At 37.4% G+C, this 15,852-nt stretch overlaps 1 protein-coding gene and 1 non-coding gene across 2 annotated transcripts; one reads left to right on the forward strand and one right to left on the reverse strand.

Annotated features, from left to right (window-relative positions):
- Nucleotides 1–214: 214 nt before the first annotated feature.
- On the reverse strand, nt 215–1,354 carry LOC145090623 (UPF0496 protein 1-like). Its single transcript, XM_079028759.1, has one exon. It carries the CDS (start codon nt 1,352–1,354, stop codon nt 215–217), a length of 1,140 nt encoding a protein of 379 aa, XP_078884885.1.
- A 7,172-nt stretch (nt 1,355–8,526) lies between these two features.
- Nucleotides 8,527–8,597, forward strand: TRNAD-GUC (transfer RNA aspartic acid (anticodon GUC)). Its single transcript has one exon. It is a non-coding gene; the product is annotated as a tRNA-Asp (tRNA).
- Nucleotides 8,598–15,852: the final 7,255 nt, after the last annotated feature.

Raw genomic sequence — 15,852 nt, forward strand, 5'->3', positions numbered from 1 at the left:
CGGTGTCGTTGTTCAATGACAGTGATGGTATGAGGGTGGGGGATTTCCATAGTTTGATAAGAAGCAAGCAATGTGGGGTACTACTCGAAAACTTGAAGAAAGGATCCCGATTGGGAAATCTCCATAGTTAAACATGTTTATGCTGATTGTAAATTTGTAATAGAGTACACATGCATCAGAAAACAAGGTTAAGAATTAAGAAACATCAAATTACCTAAAGTGAGTCACTAGGATGCTTGATAATCCTCTGCAAAACCACAATCCTAGCTCTCCTTATTTCCCTTATACACTTACTTGAATGCTCACTCAAATCCTCAATTGTTTTTGCAAATACACTCACAATGTTCTTCATCTCCTCCATCACCATCCCCACCGCCTCCTCACCCTCTTCCCTCATGGCAAAATCCGCATTCTGCAAAATACCTTCCGTTTCAGTCCCCATTTTGTCAACAAGAGCTTTGATGTTATCCAGATCTTTGATCACAATGTAATTCCCGATCTGCATTGCGCTCATCATCTCCCTCTGATCTTTGAATTCCCTTTCATACTTTTTCCATAATGAGTTAACCCACTTCCCCATTGATCCTAGTGGCATGGCGGCAGCTGCCACCAATGTTGTTACCAATGGTGGAGCAGCAACGGCAGCCGCCACTACTGAGCAAATCAGGATTGTGCTAAAGATGGTCACGAATATCACATTACTCAATCTCCTTAATGTCTTCATTGATTTTAACTTCTTATCCACTTTACCCTTTTGAATTTGCAGTTTTTTTAACATCGTAAGTTGCTTATAGTAAACAGTTTGAAACAATTCGAAGAACTCTATTGAAAACGGACTGTCAAATGCTTTGAATTCTTTGAGTTGCTCTAGGGTATTTAAGCGATTAGTATCTGAATCGTACTGGTTCATTGCATTTTGGAGAAATGATAAGGTAGATCGAGCATTTTTCAGGCAATTCTCAAGAGATGTGCAGAAATCTAGGGTTTGTATGCTAATTTCGAAGTAATCTTCAACCAACGAAAACAACTGGTCGTTGTCCCAAATGTTCTTTTTGCATTCAAGTATGACTTTGACTAATTCTTGATTCATATCGAGTAAACTTCCGGTGACTTCACAGAGAGAGTCAAGAGAAAGGGAACGGACCTCAACGCCATCGGCGAGGGTGTTAATTACTCTGTTGGTTCGGTCTTGGAGGGTTGAATCGAAGGACTGAAGCTCCGGATCCGTTCGACAAGCATCTTGGTAGGAGTCTAGATCTGGGTTGTGCAGCGAATTCGACATTGATGAAGATGACGCCGACAACGACGCCGATGCATGATTGTTGGTTGAATTTGTGCTAAAAATACAACCCATCAGAATCAGAAGCAGATTGTGGGGTTTACACCCAAAATGTTTGAAACTAGAATAGAAGAGTGGGGAGCAAGCCCAAAGGATCTTTTATCAGTCAAAGATTACATAAGCTTTGCTTTGCCTTCAGATAGAAAACTCAAAAGCGTGATTTTAAATATTTCTATATATGTATTTTTCTTATTACACACATCAAAGTTCAAACTATTTTTGACATCATAATTCTTTTTATATGTTATAAAACCATCGATGCTTCCGATTAATATTTAAACTCAATAATATTTGAGTTAAATATTCGACAATAATGCTTAAGAAAAATGTAAATCTTACATCTTCTTCATAACTAGTTGCTTACCCGTCGTGCGTTGCGGCGGGGCCAAGTTTAAAATCGAGGTGGTCAAAATTATATTTTACAAAGCTGACGGAAGATAGTTGTTGGTGGATAGGGTAAACATTAAAGTTAAGAAAATTGGGAATGTAAAAGTGACATTTTACAAAGTCAAAATCGATGGAATCAAAATAACATTTTATAAAGTTGAAGGGTGATAACCATAAAAAAAATCAAATTATATCTATACTATTAGGTAAGCATGAAAGTTTAGAAAATAAAAGTAGAGAAAGTGATATTTTAGAAAGGTTAAAGTGTAGAGGATGAAAGTGACATTTTATAAAGTAGTGCGACAGACCAAGTTCAAAGTCGATAAGATCAAAGTGTCATTTTATAAAGTTGAGGGATGATGATTGTCGGTGGACGGGGTAAACACGAAAGTTTAGAAAGTTAAGGAGGTGAAATTGATATCTTACAAAGTTCAAAGTCGATGGGTGAAAGTGATATTTTATAAAGTTGAATAGTGGTGATCATAAGAAAATCATATTATATATACTACAGAGAGGTAAAATGTGAAAGTTTAGAAAACGAAAGAATGAAAGTGATATTTTAAAAAGTTCAAAGTCAATAGATGAAAGTAACATTTTACGAAATACAAAAGTGAAAAGTGTTATTATATAAAATAAAAGGGTACAAAACGTTAGTAGAACCATCCACCGACCTTGAAAATTAATATATAAGTCAATTAGTTTTTTTTTTCTAATATTCTAATAGTCTAGTTATGATAGGAATTATTTTGGTCCGGAAATTTTAGATTTTATAAAGTATACTTTTATTATGAATTTGTCATTACTATTTATTAAAACATATAAATAAGTAAGATTGCTCACCTAAACAATTTTAACCAATTGTATTTGAGTTGTGCATTCAAAATTAGTGATAAAAATATAACATCCTATTTCATGTCGTTTCTTATTTCAGGTTCGTGGGCCGGAAATCGTTTGTGTAAAGGCAATGGGCCTTAAGGAGGCAAAGTTTAGTCTTCATGGAAGGAGGTAATGATGGTTATGAGATTTAACCCTTGAACTTTGTATTGGGCCGAAGGGTAGAAAGGGGGAAGTTTTAAACATGGTTCTTGCATGAAATATGGATTTTTATTCGAGAAGTTTTTAGTCCAATATATCTAGATAATAGTGTGGGGCTCTTCAATACATTTCTGTGGATATAAAGATCATTGAAAATAGAGTTGAACAGAGAAGTTATGATTGTTAGAAATTAGGAAGGTTTTAGGTTTAGTCTAGTACGCTAGGCGTACAAGGTGTATGTTGGGCGTACTAGGCATGGCTGATCGCAGAAGTTTAACCTGGTATGTTGGGCATACGCGATCAGAACCCAAACCCTAATTTCGGGTTTTTTAGGCCTGTTTAAGCTCCTTAACTTCCCTAAACCATTTCCATTCTCAAGCTCCACCTCTCCAATGTCCTCCCTTGAAACTCTAACGCTAGTTTGAGCCTTGTGGGCAAAAGAATGTGTTTTTGAGTGCTTTTGAGTGTTCTTGGTGTATCTTGGAGAAGAAAGAGCTCATTGGAGAAGTTTTGGTTGCATTGGAGCTTGTAGATCCAGACCTTGTTCACCTTGATCTTTATTCTGGAGGTATAAAGCTTGAATCTTGATGATGCATTTGTTAAATCTAGCTAGTTTTGGGTGTTATGAGCTTTTGGTCACTTTAGTGCACAAAGTTTAAATCTTGAAAGATTGTGACCTTGTTGTGGATAGAGTTGGAAACTTTGTCCATCTAAACATCATATTGATTTAGATATGAAGGTTGGAGACTTGGGCTTAATGGATTAAGTTGAGAACGATGCACTTTTGGTCTCTTTGAGACTTAAAGACTGAATCTTGGTTGTTTGCACTATCCCAATGGATAAAGTTGGAAACTTTATATATTGTGGAGCTATTAGGAACTATAAAAATGTGATCTTTGTCCTTTTATCCATTCCACGCAAGAGTTATGATGTCTTAATGGATTAATAAGTTAGGGCTTTAGCTTTTGGACCTTTTCTAGCCATAGACAGACATAAAAGTGGAAACTTCATGACTTAAATCGATGTTTTGAGTCTAGATCTGAGCTCTGGACAAAAGGCCTTAATGGATAAAGTCCTTAATGAAAGAGTAAGAGCAGGAAACGTACGTTGGGCGTACGTTGAGTACGTTGGGCGTACTCAACAGCCTTGGACATTGACTTTAATTGACTTCCGTTGACCATTGAGTTTTTGACCAAGCTTGACTTTGGGTCAAACTTGAGGATTTTAGGCTATTGATTAAGATTCTATCTGGTTCTGGTATTAGTGGATTCGCGGGTGCAAGCAATGCTGAAAAGGGAACGTATCACAGTGTTTCAGAGTTCTTCGATTCATGTGAGTTTTCCTCATTATACATGTGGGTCGAAGGCACAAATATCGGCCCACTAAGTTATGTATCCTTGTATATATGATGTTTTTATGATGTGGTGATCTGTTAGATCTATATCCTGGTATATAGGATGTTGATGTGTTGTAGTGATTTGTTGGATCTGTGTATATCCGTATACGATAGGATGATGTCGTAGTATTAGTATACTAGTTATCATCTAGTGGAGTGCCTTAAGGGTTGTATGTAGTCATGTAGGATAGCCTGAGACCTCTTGATCTAGGCTTTCTTGTTTGTTACTTGTTTGGTTGTGGCTCTATAGTAGGATCATCTGTTTGGGTGGCTATCTCACCTATGGTTACTTATGGTTACGCATTTCATAGAGGTTAGCTAGTAGCAGGACAATGTGATGTGAAAGGACTAGTAGGCGGTAGTGAGTTGTATGATTTATGTTTTCCTGTATTATGTGCTTACTTGATCCATGATTGTTTATATGTCGACATATGGTGGTAGTGGGTTGAGGCGATCCTGCTTTGTGCGGATGCCAACAAACCTGGGAGCAAGCCACGCATAAGTTGCATTCCCGAAAGACAAGCTAAACTTATGTTATGGGCTCGGGAGCAAGCTACACATAAGTTGTGGGCCTGAGAGGTAAACCGGACTTATGTTGTGGGCTCGGGGGTTAGCCAGACATGAATTGTGGGCCGATAGGCAAGCCAGACTCATGCTGAGGACTCAGGCGTAATCTAGTATGTTAGCTATGGGCCCAGTATACATGTTGTTATATGTTTGCGTGGTGGTATTTCGGGAGAACCCATTAAGCTTTGTGTATACCTACTTTATTATTTTTTCAGGTTTTATCGATGATCGTGGGAAGGCGAATGCTGAAACACTCGGACTCTAGAAGGTTAATTGTGGAATTATGCCAATTTCAAGTGGAACTCGACGAGTTGGAGGAGCCGACTCAGCGAGTTGAAGATTAAGAATCGTGGGGATTTAATGGGTCTACTCGACGAGTTGAGGAGCCTCAACTTGGCGAGTAGAAGTTGGCTTAACCGCGAAGTTTAATAAGACAACTCGACGAGTTAAGGGTCCTCAACTCGGCGAGTTGGCCACTCATAAGGAAACCCTAATTTTAGGGTGTTGCACCCTATTTAAACACCTTAAGTCCCAAGTGTTGACATCATTTACAGCCTCCATTGCTCCTAACCCTAATCTCGAAACCCTAGAGCTTCCTTGAGTGTTGTGAGTTCATTGTGGGTGTGTTTAAAGAACATTGAAGGAATAAAAGCTTGGTGCAAAGTGGTGGTTCGAGTAGGGGCTTTCAGATATGGGTTCTTTGCTCCATTTCCAACACATTTCGGGTATAAAGTCCTAACCTTGCTTAATAGTTGATTAGATCTCCTTATTTTGGGTTTTGTTGTGTTTTGGCCTCTTTTTGGGGAGGATGATGGAGTAAAGTCTTTTAGGGGTTGTTCTTTCAAATCTGGGTTGGTTTTGGTGCCTTGAGCTTAAAGGTGCAAACTTTCTGAGGACTTTGGTGTCATGCATGCATTAAGTCAATTATTAAGTCTATTCCAAGCTTAAGAGCTTCATTTAGACGTGCATGAACATAAAGCTGGCAACTTTATGTGGTTTTCTAGCTCAAGGAAGTCAGATTTATGTTTTGGTGTCATGACGTCATAGATTAAGTGTTTAATGTGTTAAGAGGTGGTTTCTGGAGAACTCGGTGAGTTTGTTGGATGAACTCGGCGAGTTGGCTCGGTTTTCCCCGACATTTTCACGTTGATGGAGGAACTCAGCTAGTTGGTGAGTTAACTCGGCGAGTTGACTTGGTTTTTCCCTATCTGTGCAGATTGATGGAGAAACCCGACGAGTTGAAGGACAACTCGGCGTGTTGGGTCAACTTGGACCGTTGACATTGACTTTTGACGTATGTCTTTGACCAAGTTTGTTCCGACGGGTGTTTGTGATAACCTGATTTGGATTCAAGGAAAACTATAGGCTTAGGATAAGACCCATATGGGGTTAGGCCCAATTCGGAAAATTAGGCCATTAGTGGGCCTTTGTGGATCTTTTGGTTTTGATCCTCAGTTTTGTTTCATGTTGTGTTAGGAGTAAAATGGTCATTTTACCCCAAGCATGGATTATGGATTATAGCGTGGGACCCAATTGCTAATTGGACGTGTTGTTTGTTTTGATAGCTCGGAAGCCGACAGGGCAGCAACCAAGGACTTTCTTTCGGGGAGCTTCTGTATTCGAGGTGAGTGTTCCTCATTGTACTTGTTGGGTCGAAGGCACCAAGGCCGACCCTTCAAATTGTTATCCTGGTCATCGTATAATTAAGTACTGTAGTAATCGGTTAAATCTAAATCCTGGTAGATAGGATGATGCTATGCTTATTGATTTGTATGATCTGTGTTTGCCTGTTGATTGATTATGTGTTTATGAGTTATGTATATGTCGACATGTGTGTGTGTATGGTTGGGTTGAGGTGGTCATGCTTTGTGTTGAAGGCCAACAGACCCAGGGCGACCCGGATAGACTGAAGGCCTGTGAGGCGGTTCAGTTAGGCCGAAGGCCCGGCGAACGGTCCGAATAGGTTGTAGGCCATATAAGGCGATCCAGTCATGCCGAAGGCTCGGGAGCGGTCCAGATAGGCTGAAGGCCCTGCGAGGCAGTCCAGTCAGGCTGAAGGCTCATTTCTGCATGATGTTGTTTGTTATGTTTATGTAGTGGTACTTTGGGAGAACTCACTAAGCTTCGTGCTTACAGGTTTTGATTATGTTTCAGGTACTTCAATGGGTTGTGGCAAGGTGGAGGTGTGACCGTACACATCCTTGCGTTTTGGACTTATGAATTTTGGGAAACTCTGATAATGTAAATGTTCTGAAAACTATGTTGAAAGAGATTCTGATTTTTAAATAAGATTTTGGGAACAACGGTTTTTGTAAACATTTCTATAGAAAAAAGGTTGTTTTGAAAAATTTTAATTTTATAAAATTTTTGGGATGTTACAAATGGGGGACTCTAGACACTTATCAACATCATTCAGGATTCCATGTTACTTATATTGCTTTAATTTTCAATAAACATATTTTAGAATAAAGGGTTTTCTTAATAATAGATTTATAGTTAGGAAGTTTACTTTAATAATATGAAATGTTTTGCCGTGAAAACGATACGTTACAAAAAATGGTATAAAATTAATTTCATGTTTATTGTGTGTTACAAATTGGGGTATAGTAAGGCTTGGAATTTTGAGAATTATGTAAAACACTTTCAGATTAAAGCATTTGGATGGTACTCCCAATATTCTTTAATCGGATAAGACTCAGAGAGACAAGAATTTAGAATGCTTTGATGATGATTCCGTCTGTACCAGAAAATGAGACCAAAAACCGAATTTATGATCTTTGTCTGAAAACTGTCATATGACAGTTTCAAACTGTCATAAACTGTAAAAACTGACATAAAACGGAAGTTTGGATAAGGGTCAAACAATGGTCAATTCTCTGAACATACGATTTTCTGATGCATTCTTTAATTTGCCCCTTGCCGCCCCTTGGACCCCGCTCCCAGGGGCGCTGCCCCCGGACCCCCGTTCGTTTAGGGGCTCCGCCCCTAAATGACAGTGTACTTTGAAAACTTGATCAAATTTAAACAAGTGTGTACTCCACACCTTCCTTACTTGTTTAATATTTATCAAGATCACCTTTGGTCAACAAAGTAATCCCATTACACTTAAATAATATTGATTACAACAAATCACCAACATTGTGTCCTTTCTTTGTGTTTTAACTTTTAACAAGTTAGATATTTAGTTCAAAATTTAAACTACTTGTACACGGATATAAAACTAATTAACTATTTATTTGGTCTTATAAAATGTATGGGTTTTATTGAAAATTATTTAGATGTTTGATAAATAATTGAACGCTTTTTTTTTTCTAAAAATGAATGATAGAAAGCATTTGTTTCAAAACAAAACAATCAAATCAATCAAATAAATTTAATATATAGAAAAATTATATCTTCTCAAACAAAAATATTTATTGAACTCTTAAAAAAACACACAAGCTTATTCTATGTAAATTGTAATATACTGATAAAATAAAAAAAATTATACATTTCCCATGTGAGACATGTAGATATAGTAAAAAATCACAAAATTAAACATAAATTCAATATAGTTGACTGTTATTACGTAACAGATATATGTATTTGATTATTAATAACTATAGTCTATATAAATAAGATTTAAATATATGGTCACATATTCAAAAGTTTTAAAAATTATAATTTTTTAAAAGAAATAGACATCACGTATAACTCGCCTAAAAACGGATTGAGAAAAAAGTGCTGGAACCATCATCTCAAATTTGATGGAGTTGCTTTCCTTCATGGTGATCTTATATTTTAGAAAAATGATAAACAAAATGTCGTTGTAGTATAGTGGTAAGTATTCCCGCCTGTCACGCGGTGACCCGGGTTCGATCCCCGGCAACGGCGAAGTTTTACTCTTTCTATTTTTTTTTGGCTTTGGACTTCGGCCTTTGAGTAGTAAAGCCCAAAGCATCGGCTAACAGGATTTACTATTTAGCAACAAATTTAATTCATCCAAAATATTTTAAAACAATAATATATTTTCTTTTTGAAAGAATGTGATCATCAAGAAATTGATACAAGAACTTTCATATTAGATTGGATTCAGCATCCTACAAAATTAATTATGGAAATACACCCATAACCAAAAGAAATTATTATTAGACCGGCCTTTAGAATTAAGCAACCATGAACCATAGTGTGAAAAATTAGGTCAAAGACCTTTATTTCATCTCTTTATTTTTGTTCTTATCATATATATTTGATCAATATTGTTCATAATTAGCGTAGTTATTAAATAATCTTTCATGAACATTATTTTGCTAATAGTTACCCCATTAATGTTCTTAATTGAATTATATGAATAATGAAAAAACATTATATAGATAATCGATGAGTTTAGAGGAGAGTCTTCTAGCTACCAAACTAACTTAAAATACATTAAACTACGAAAATATCCTTAACTACTAAATTGACTTGTAACCTCAATAATGAAAGAGTTCACCATGCGAATATAAACACCAAGATTGTCCAATGATAATAAATCATCATCTTATATCCTACAAAAGAAGTGATCAAACTGTTGAATAAAATCATCTTATAAATGTAATCCAAAAAAAATGTTGTAAAAGATACAACCTATATGAAAACCATCAGATTTTTTATTTTATTTTTTCCTTATAATGTAACATGTTTTTATAAAGAAAATAATTGCATGTCTGATGCCAATTTTGAGGGGTAGAGTTGTTTTAACTTTTAAACCACCTAATTCATTTTAAGTCCCTTAGGTCTCTCGAGTCGACGCAGTTTCGAAAGAGGGATGAGCTGGTACTAACGGGAAACAGTACCTAGAAAGAGAGGGTTCATCGGTTTCATTGTTAAGTAGTTTCAAATGGGTTGGTAAACCCATATGTATTGAGCATTGGATATATTTGTCTTTTAGTGCTTGTGACATGTGACTTTATTGAATGTATGGACTTTATTCAATTCATGTACATAGATTCTTTGCCAACTTTATTTGAATGCATCTCACCACATTTGAATGTATTTTGATCATATTCATACGATTTCTTTCCTTTATTTTCTTTTTAACTTTTTATTTTCGTTTTTTTCTTTTATTTAAGTTTACAAAGATGAATAAATATTTCATTCATTTGTAGTGTGTTTTTTTTTCTAGAAAAAATTTATATTTGTTCAATTCCTTTGGTTACATTTAATGGATTCTTGAGGGTAAGCTAAACGAACCGGTTCTAGCCACCGACACAAATTCACACAAGACAGTTTAAGTAAAGATATTTCATTTTTTCACTAGATTTTCAAAATCCAAACTATCAGCAATACCATAACTACCAACAAAACCAAAACTACCCAAAACAATTTTCCGGTGCAACGATCTTACAACACATTTAGGTTTCCAGAAGAAAATCAGAGTTATAATCCATGGAATCAGTTTTCTCAAAGGGTTCCAAAAACCCAATTCCAATCTTCAACCCGAGAAATTCCAGTTTCGTGATACTCCGAACGTAGAATCTGACAGTTCTGGTGACGACCTGACTCCTGAAAAAACCAAACAAGAAACCAACAAAGAGTTGCAATCTGTTGTTGAGAAAAAAACGCAACTAAACACATCGCCAGAAGCGAAAGAACAAGGTGGAACTTGAAGAGTTGGCTTTGGCTAGGGCATATGTTGATGCTTCTAAAGATAAACAACGCGCAAATCAACAAAGGTTTGATGCATAGAGCATTTTAGTGTTCAAATGAGAGGTTCGGATCGGTCACAACACTAAGTAAACTCAAAATGGAAAGACCTCCAAAAGAAATGTAACGATTACAACGACATCTATAGCCATAAGATGAACAGTGTGGCTAGCAGGACATCTGAGGTTGATGTTTTACAATCTTCACTAAGCGAGTATCAGAGGACTATTAACTAAAAGGTTTTCCTCATCAACAAGCTTAGGAGTGGTCGAAAGACAACGCGAAATGGGCACTAGTTACAAAAGCAAGTGAAGACTCCCCGCCTCCTTCTTCAAAACGAACCAAAACATCTTCATCCAAAGCCTACACATCATCATCTGATCCACAATATCCTCCTGGATTCTCCACCTAACAACAACAATCGTTTAGTGTTGAAGATTCACCGCCTCAGAGAAAAAAGGAAAGAAAGCGGCATCCACATCATTAACGTAAATTGAAATGTTTGATCTCATCAAACAAATTGTCGGCATCAAGACTGCAACCGAAACAGAGGCGGAACAGAGATAACGGTACCGGGAACAAAAATTACGCATTCTCGAAGCCAATGAAGAACGAAAAGCTCAACTGTTGGATCGAGAGATAAAGAACCATGATATTAAGTATTTTCTCCGACCGCATGATCATTTGACTAGAGTTATTTTGTTTACGGTGCTTGAAAGGAAAAGACAAATTGCAAGTAAATATGGTTGGGAGTTGGAGAACCCATGAAGTTCAAAATGTCATCATCATTTGACTGGAGAATCTTTTTCTCTATTATTAGGTTTTTTCTTTTTCTTTTCTTTTTCTTTTTTCTATTTCCTATTTTTCTTTTTATTTTATATTTATATTTATTTTTTCCTTTTTATTAAGATTCTCTCTTTCTCTCTCTCTCTCACTCTCTCTCTCTCTCTCTATATATATATATATATATATATATATATATATATATATATATATATATATATATATATGTGTGTGTGTGTTTGTTTCATTGTCTCTCTATCTTTTCTCTTTTTTCAAAATGAATCTAAACATTCAGAAAATAGCAATGGAAGTTAACAATGATAGTTCATCATCTGAGGATAAACTTATCAACAATAATTTGTTACTTGTATTGTCTCGTACTGCACAACCTCTTCTTCAGAATAATGGTAGTTAAAGCAACATTCAAAGGAGACATGCAATCCACATAGATCGTTTATGTAACGCCTGTAGATCCAGGCTAGTCAATTTAGAGATAATAGGGGTCGAAAACGTCTTTTCAATAAAAGATTATTTAGAATAAATAATCTTAACCAAGTTTTAGAATACGTCTCAAGGGTTTCGTACAAATAAAGAACGTCGAAACCCAAGTTATAACGAAGAAGTTATGGCCCGTCGAAGTTTTACGGCGAAACCGGCAAGGCACCGGGAGATGTAAATAGTAAATTTACGATAGAGGACTTTTTAGTCTTAATGATCTAAACAAAAGTTGTAGTATATGTTAAATCAACAACATACACAAAAAGAACGCCCAAATCTGACTTCGTATGAGGAAGTTATGAATTTTCTAAGATTTGGCCTAGTAGTGCACGACCCGAAACTCGAATTTTAGTTCGAGCAGTTTCTGGCCTACGTGATCTAAATGAGAGTTGAAGATCTCATTAATAGGAACTCAACGATAAAAAGACAGACGAAAACGAAGTCCGTATGTAGAAGTTATGAATCTTACGCGGACATTTAACATTATAATCTCCTCCTACTGTTAAATTTAAGATCGGTCAAAAATTAGCCGAAATAGTCAAAATGAAAGTTGTAGATCTTGTTTTTACCTACGCGTGGATGTAAAGAACGTCGAAAACGGAGCTCGTATGCAACAGTCACGGGGTTTAGAAGTCGGTAGGGTGCTGCTGCAAAAGGGGTGATGTGACACAATATAGGCCACACACGTTTTGCCACCAGAAAGCTGACAAGTGGCACCGACTCGGAGAGTCAGTGAACCGACTCGGCGAGTCCATCAGGATTTCACCCTATAAATAGAAGTGTCGGGTCATGCCATTTCCTCACCCCCTCAACTTTCTTCTTTCTCTCTCTATACTCTCTCTCTCTCTCTAAGCTCCCTAACCCCCCTAAAGTCTAGGTAAACCCCCTAGCACCCGAAGGAAGCCCCGAGGATCCCGGAGTCCCGAGAATAAGGGTCTTTCGGTTCGGGAACGCTGATCCAAGTGAAGTCCGGTTTTCTATAAAACCCGCTGTAAGTGAGTTACGCCTACGCTATTTTTAATATAGCTTTTATTTAATTATAGTAACGTTATTAGAAACTTATAATAAGTACTTGAGCTATTATTATGGGTTATATAAGTATTGTTAACGCTTATATAATAGTAATAATAGTCAGACTATTAATTAGTCTCGGTGAATATTAGACTAAACTCTAGTGGTAATGATACTAGGTTTTGTCCGAGGAAAATTATGTTGAGAGTAACGAAGTGTTGTTCGAGTGCCGAGTCACCACCTTCTCAGGTGAGTGCATAGTTACTTTCATCTTACACATAGATATGAAGTATTTTATATAAACTACGTGCTATGTGTGCATATTATCTGTATACTTGCTATCTATGCTGGATGAACGATTTTATACATGTTTTAAATGATTTAAACTGTATATGTATTTTATATATACAAATATGTTGGGTATGACATGGGTAGATGAATAATGAGAGATAAAAGATGATGTGCTTAAACATTGGCAACTATAGACTTAGTATCTAATAAATAACATCGACAGCTATGGACTTAGTGCTTATTGGACAAACACTAGTAGCTATGGACTTAGTACCTATTAGGTAAACACGGGTGGCTATGGACTTAGTACCTGTTAGGTGATGGTAGCTATGGACCTAGTACATGACAGCTATGGACTTAGTGCCTGTTAGGTAAACGTTGGTAGCTATGGACTTAGTACCTACACTCGTAGCTATGGATTTAGTACTTGATGAATGAACTTTAGCAACTATGAATTTAGTGCATTGGCAGCTATGGAATTAGTGTCTGTCTTATAAACCCTAGAAACAAGGGACTTCGAAATGAACGAATGCAGGATAGATGACTCTTAGGGTAGACCCTTAATGTAACACCGTAAAATTTGAACAAATTTTCACTTTTGAAAAACCATAAAATATCATTCCCAATCATTTTAAAAACATTGTATCAACATTGTATCAGTACAAAATCCCAAGATCAAAATATATATAAACTCCAATGTGCGTGTGTACGAATCATGCTGACGCCTTCCCGCGCTCATCACCGGTACCTGAAACACATAACACAACAAATGTAAGCATAAATGCTTAGTGAGTTCCCCAAAATACCGCATACAACACATACGCCACTCGAGGCTATAATATGACCCTCTGGTCGATGTGTCTCAGCGGGACCCTCCAGTCCCGTAGCTCGTTGGACCCTCTGGTCCGGTCATAGCTCGTTGGGCCCTCCGGCCCGGTCTGTATCATTGGACCCTTCGGTCCGGTCTATAACATCATACAACATACATATAACACATAGCACATAATCTCATACGTAACACATAAGACTCTCTGGTCCACACGTAATACCACTCTAGGTAACGTATAGTGAGAAGACTCACCTCAGGTGTCTCGGTAAGTCTCTGACTCGGTAGAAATGTGATCTAGCCTCCCCCTAATCACACAAAGTAAATACTCTCATAAATACCACTATACTCAACCCTAAAAGTCAACAAAAGTCCACGGTCAAACTTTGACCCAACCCGTCGAGTGCACTTGGGCGACTTGGCGAGTCTACACGTGCCCACTGACTCTCTTAGTCCCCCTCTTGGCACGTCGAGTACTTCCCCTGACTCGACGAGTCACACCTGGCATGAATCGCGGGGCCACCTCGACTCAACTCGCCGAGTCTGAAGAACAACTCGGCGATTTCTGCCTTGAACTCCAGTCCCCCTACTCTCTCTGAATCACCGAGTTATTCCCCAACTCGGTGAGTCTACTCACTGAGTGATTTACGGGAAACCCTCATCCTACTCGCCGAGTCTATTCTTCGGACTCGGCGAGTTCATGCCATGCACAAACTCCATTGACCTCCTAAGGTCAGATCTGTTCCATACATTCATAGATCTGGCCTTCCCAAGCATGATAATCACGTAAAGTTCAGACCTTGATACTCATATAACATCTAAATGGTCTAACTTGGTGATTTAGCCCCAAAAATGACATCCCAAGCTCATGGCTCCCAAAATGACTCATAAGGCTCCAAGGGTTAAGGTCTCTGGACCTCTTTGGGTCCAGATCCAAGACATAGACTCGAGAAGGGACCAAATGCTCCACTTATCCAACCTCAAAAAGGGTTAGAAAACCCTAACACTAAGAATCAACACCAAAACTAAAGAAGGTCCGAGCAAAATACCTCAATATGGTCTCTAAGAACTCAAAAATCACCAAAATCGCACCTCCTTCAGCCTCCTTTTGCCTTGGTCACCTCCCTCTTGCAAAAACACCAACAAAAGGATCAAGAATGGCCTCTCCTTCCTCACAAACGCTCTAGATCTCTTAGGGTTTCTCTCTGGGGTTTGGTGGCCACAAATGAAGGCTCTAAGGGCCTTTAAATAGGTCTCAAACCCTGGAAATTAGGGTTTCATTAAACAGCGTGGACTCGCCGAGTCCACTCATGAACTCGCCGAGTCCAACTGTGAACTCGGATGCGAATCCGCGACCATACTCGGCGAGTTTAAACACCAACTCGTCGAGTCTTCTCACAACATCCAAAAATAAAGAATAAAATATAATACCCGAAAATCCGGATGTTACACTTAAGAGTAAGGAAGATAATGGAGATGGGTAATTGGGTTGATTGTTTGATGTTTAAACATAATAATTATATTATTGTGGTTTGAAAACCCTATGTACTCACCAGGTTTTCCAACCTGACCCACTCAGTTTATTTATATCACAGGTGTTGATATGAAGTCACATTACACTGAGAGATTAAGGAGATATAAATCACTAGTGATAATGAATGTAAGTTATATGCTTATGTTTCTGTATTGACGGTGACATCCCAAATCTTTTAAAATGAATAAAAATATTTTTCTTCGGAAATGCTTTGATAACGTGTTTATCATGTTTTACTAGGAACAAATTCCGCAAAATTTTTATTAAAAGAGGTACTCTGATTTTTATAAAGCATAAACAAAATCGGTCTTTTCTGGCCGAGAAAATGGGGATGTCACAGTTTAGAGGTTGAACGACTGCCAATCCAACATTATTTTGCGGATGATTCTACCTATGGTCACACGCAATTCCGCAGAAGGTTCCGTATGAGCAAAGGTTTGTTTATGCGGCTTGTTGGTGACCTGGAGATTAATTATCCTTATTTTCAAACAAAATGGGATGCAACAAATCAAAGAAGTTTC

The sequence above is a fragment of the Lactuca serriola genome, chromosome 2 (assembly GCF_051521515.1).
Source record: "Lactuca serriola cultivar US96UC23 chromosome 2, Lser_US96UC23_V15, whole genome shotgun sequence".
NCBI lineage: Eukaryota > Viridiplantae > Streptophyta > Magnoliopsida > Asterales > Asteraceae > Lactuca > Lactuca serriola.

Coding starts and splice junctions, on each gene's coding strand:
- LOC145090623 (XM_079028759.1), bottom strand. CDS start 1,354: ATGGGTTGTATTTTTAGCACAAATTCAACCAACAATCATGCATCGGCG.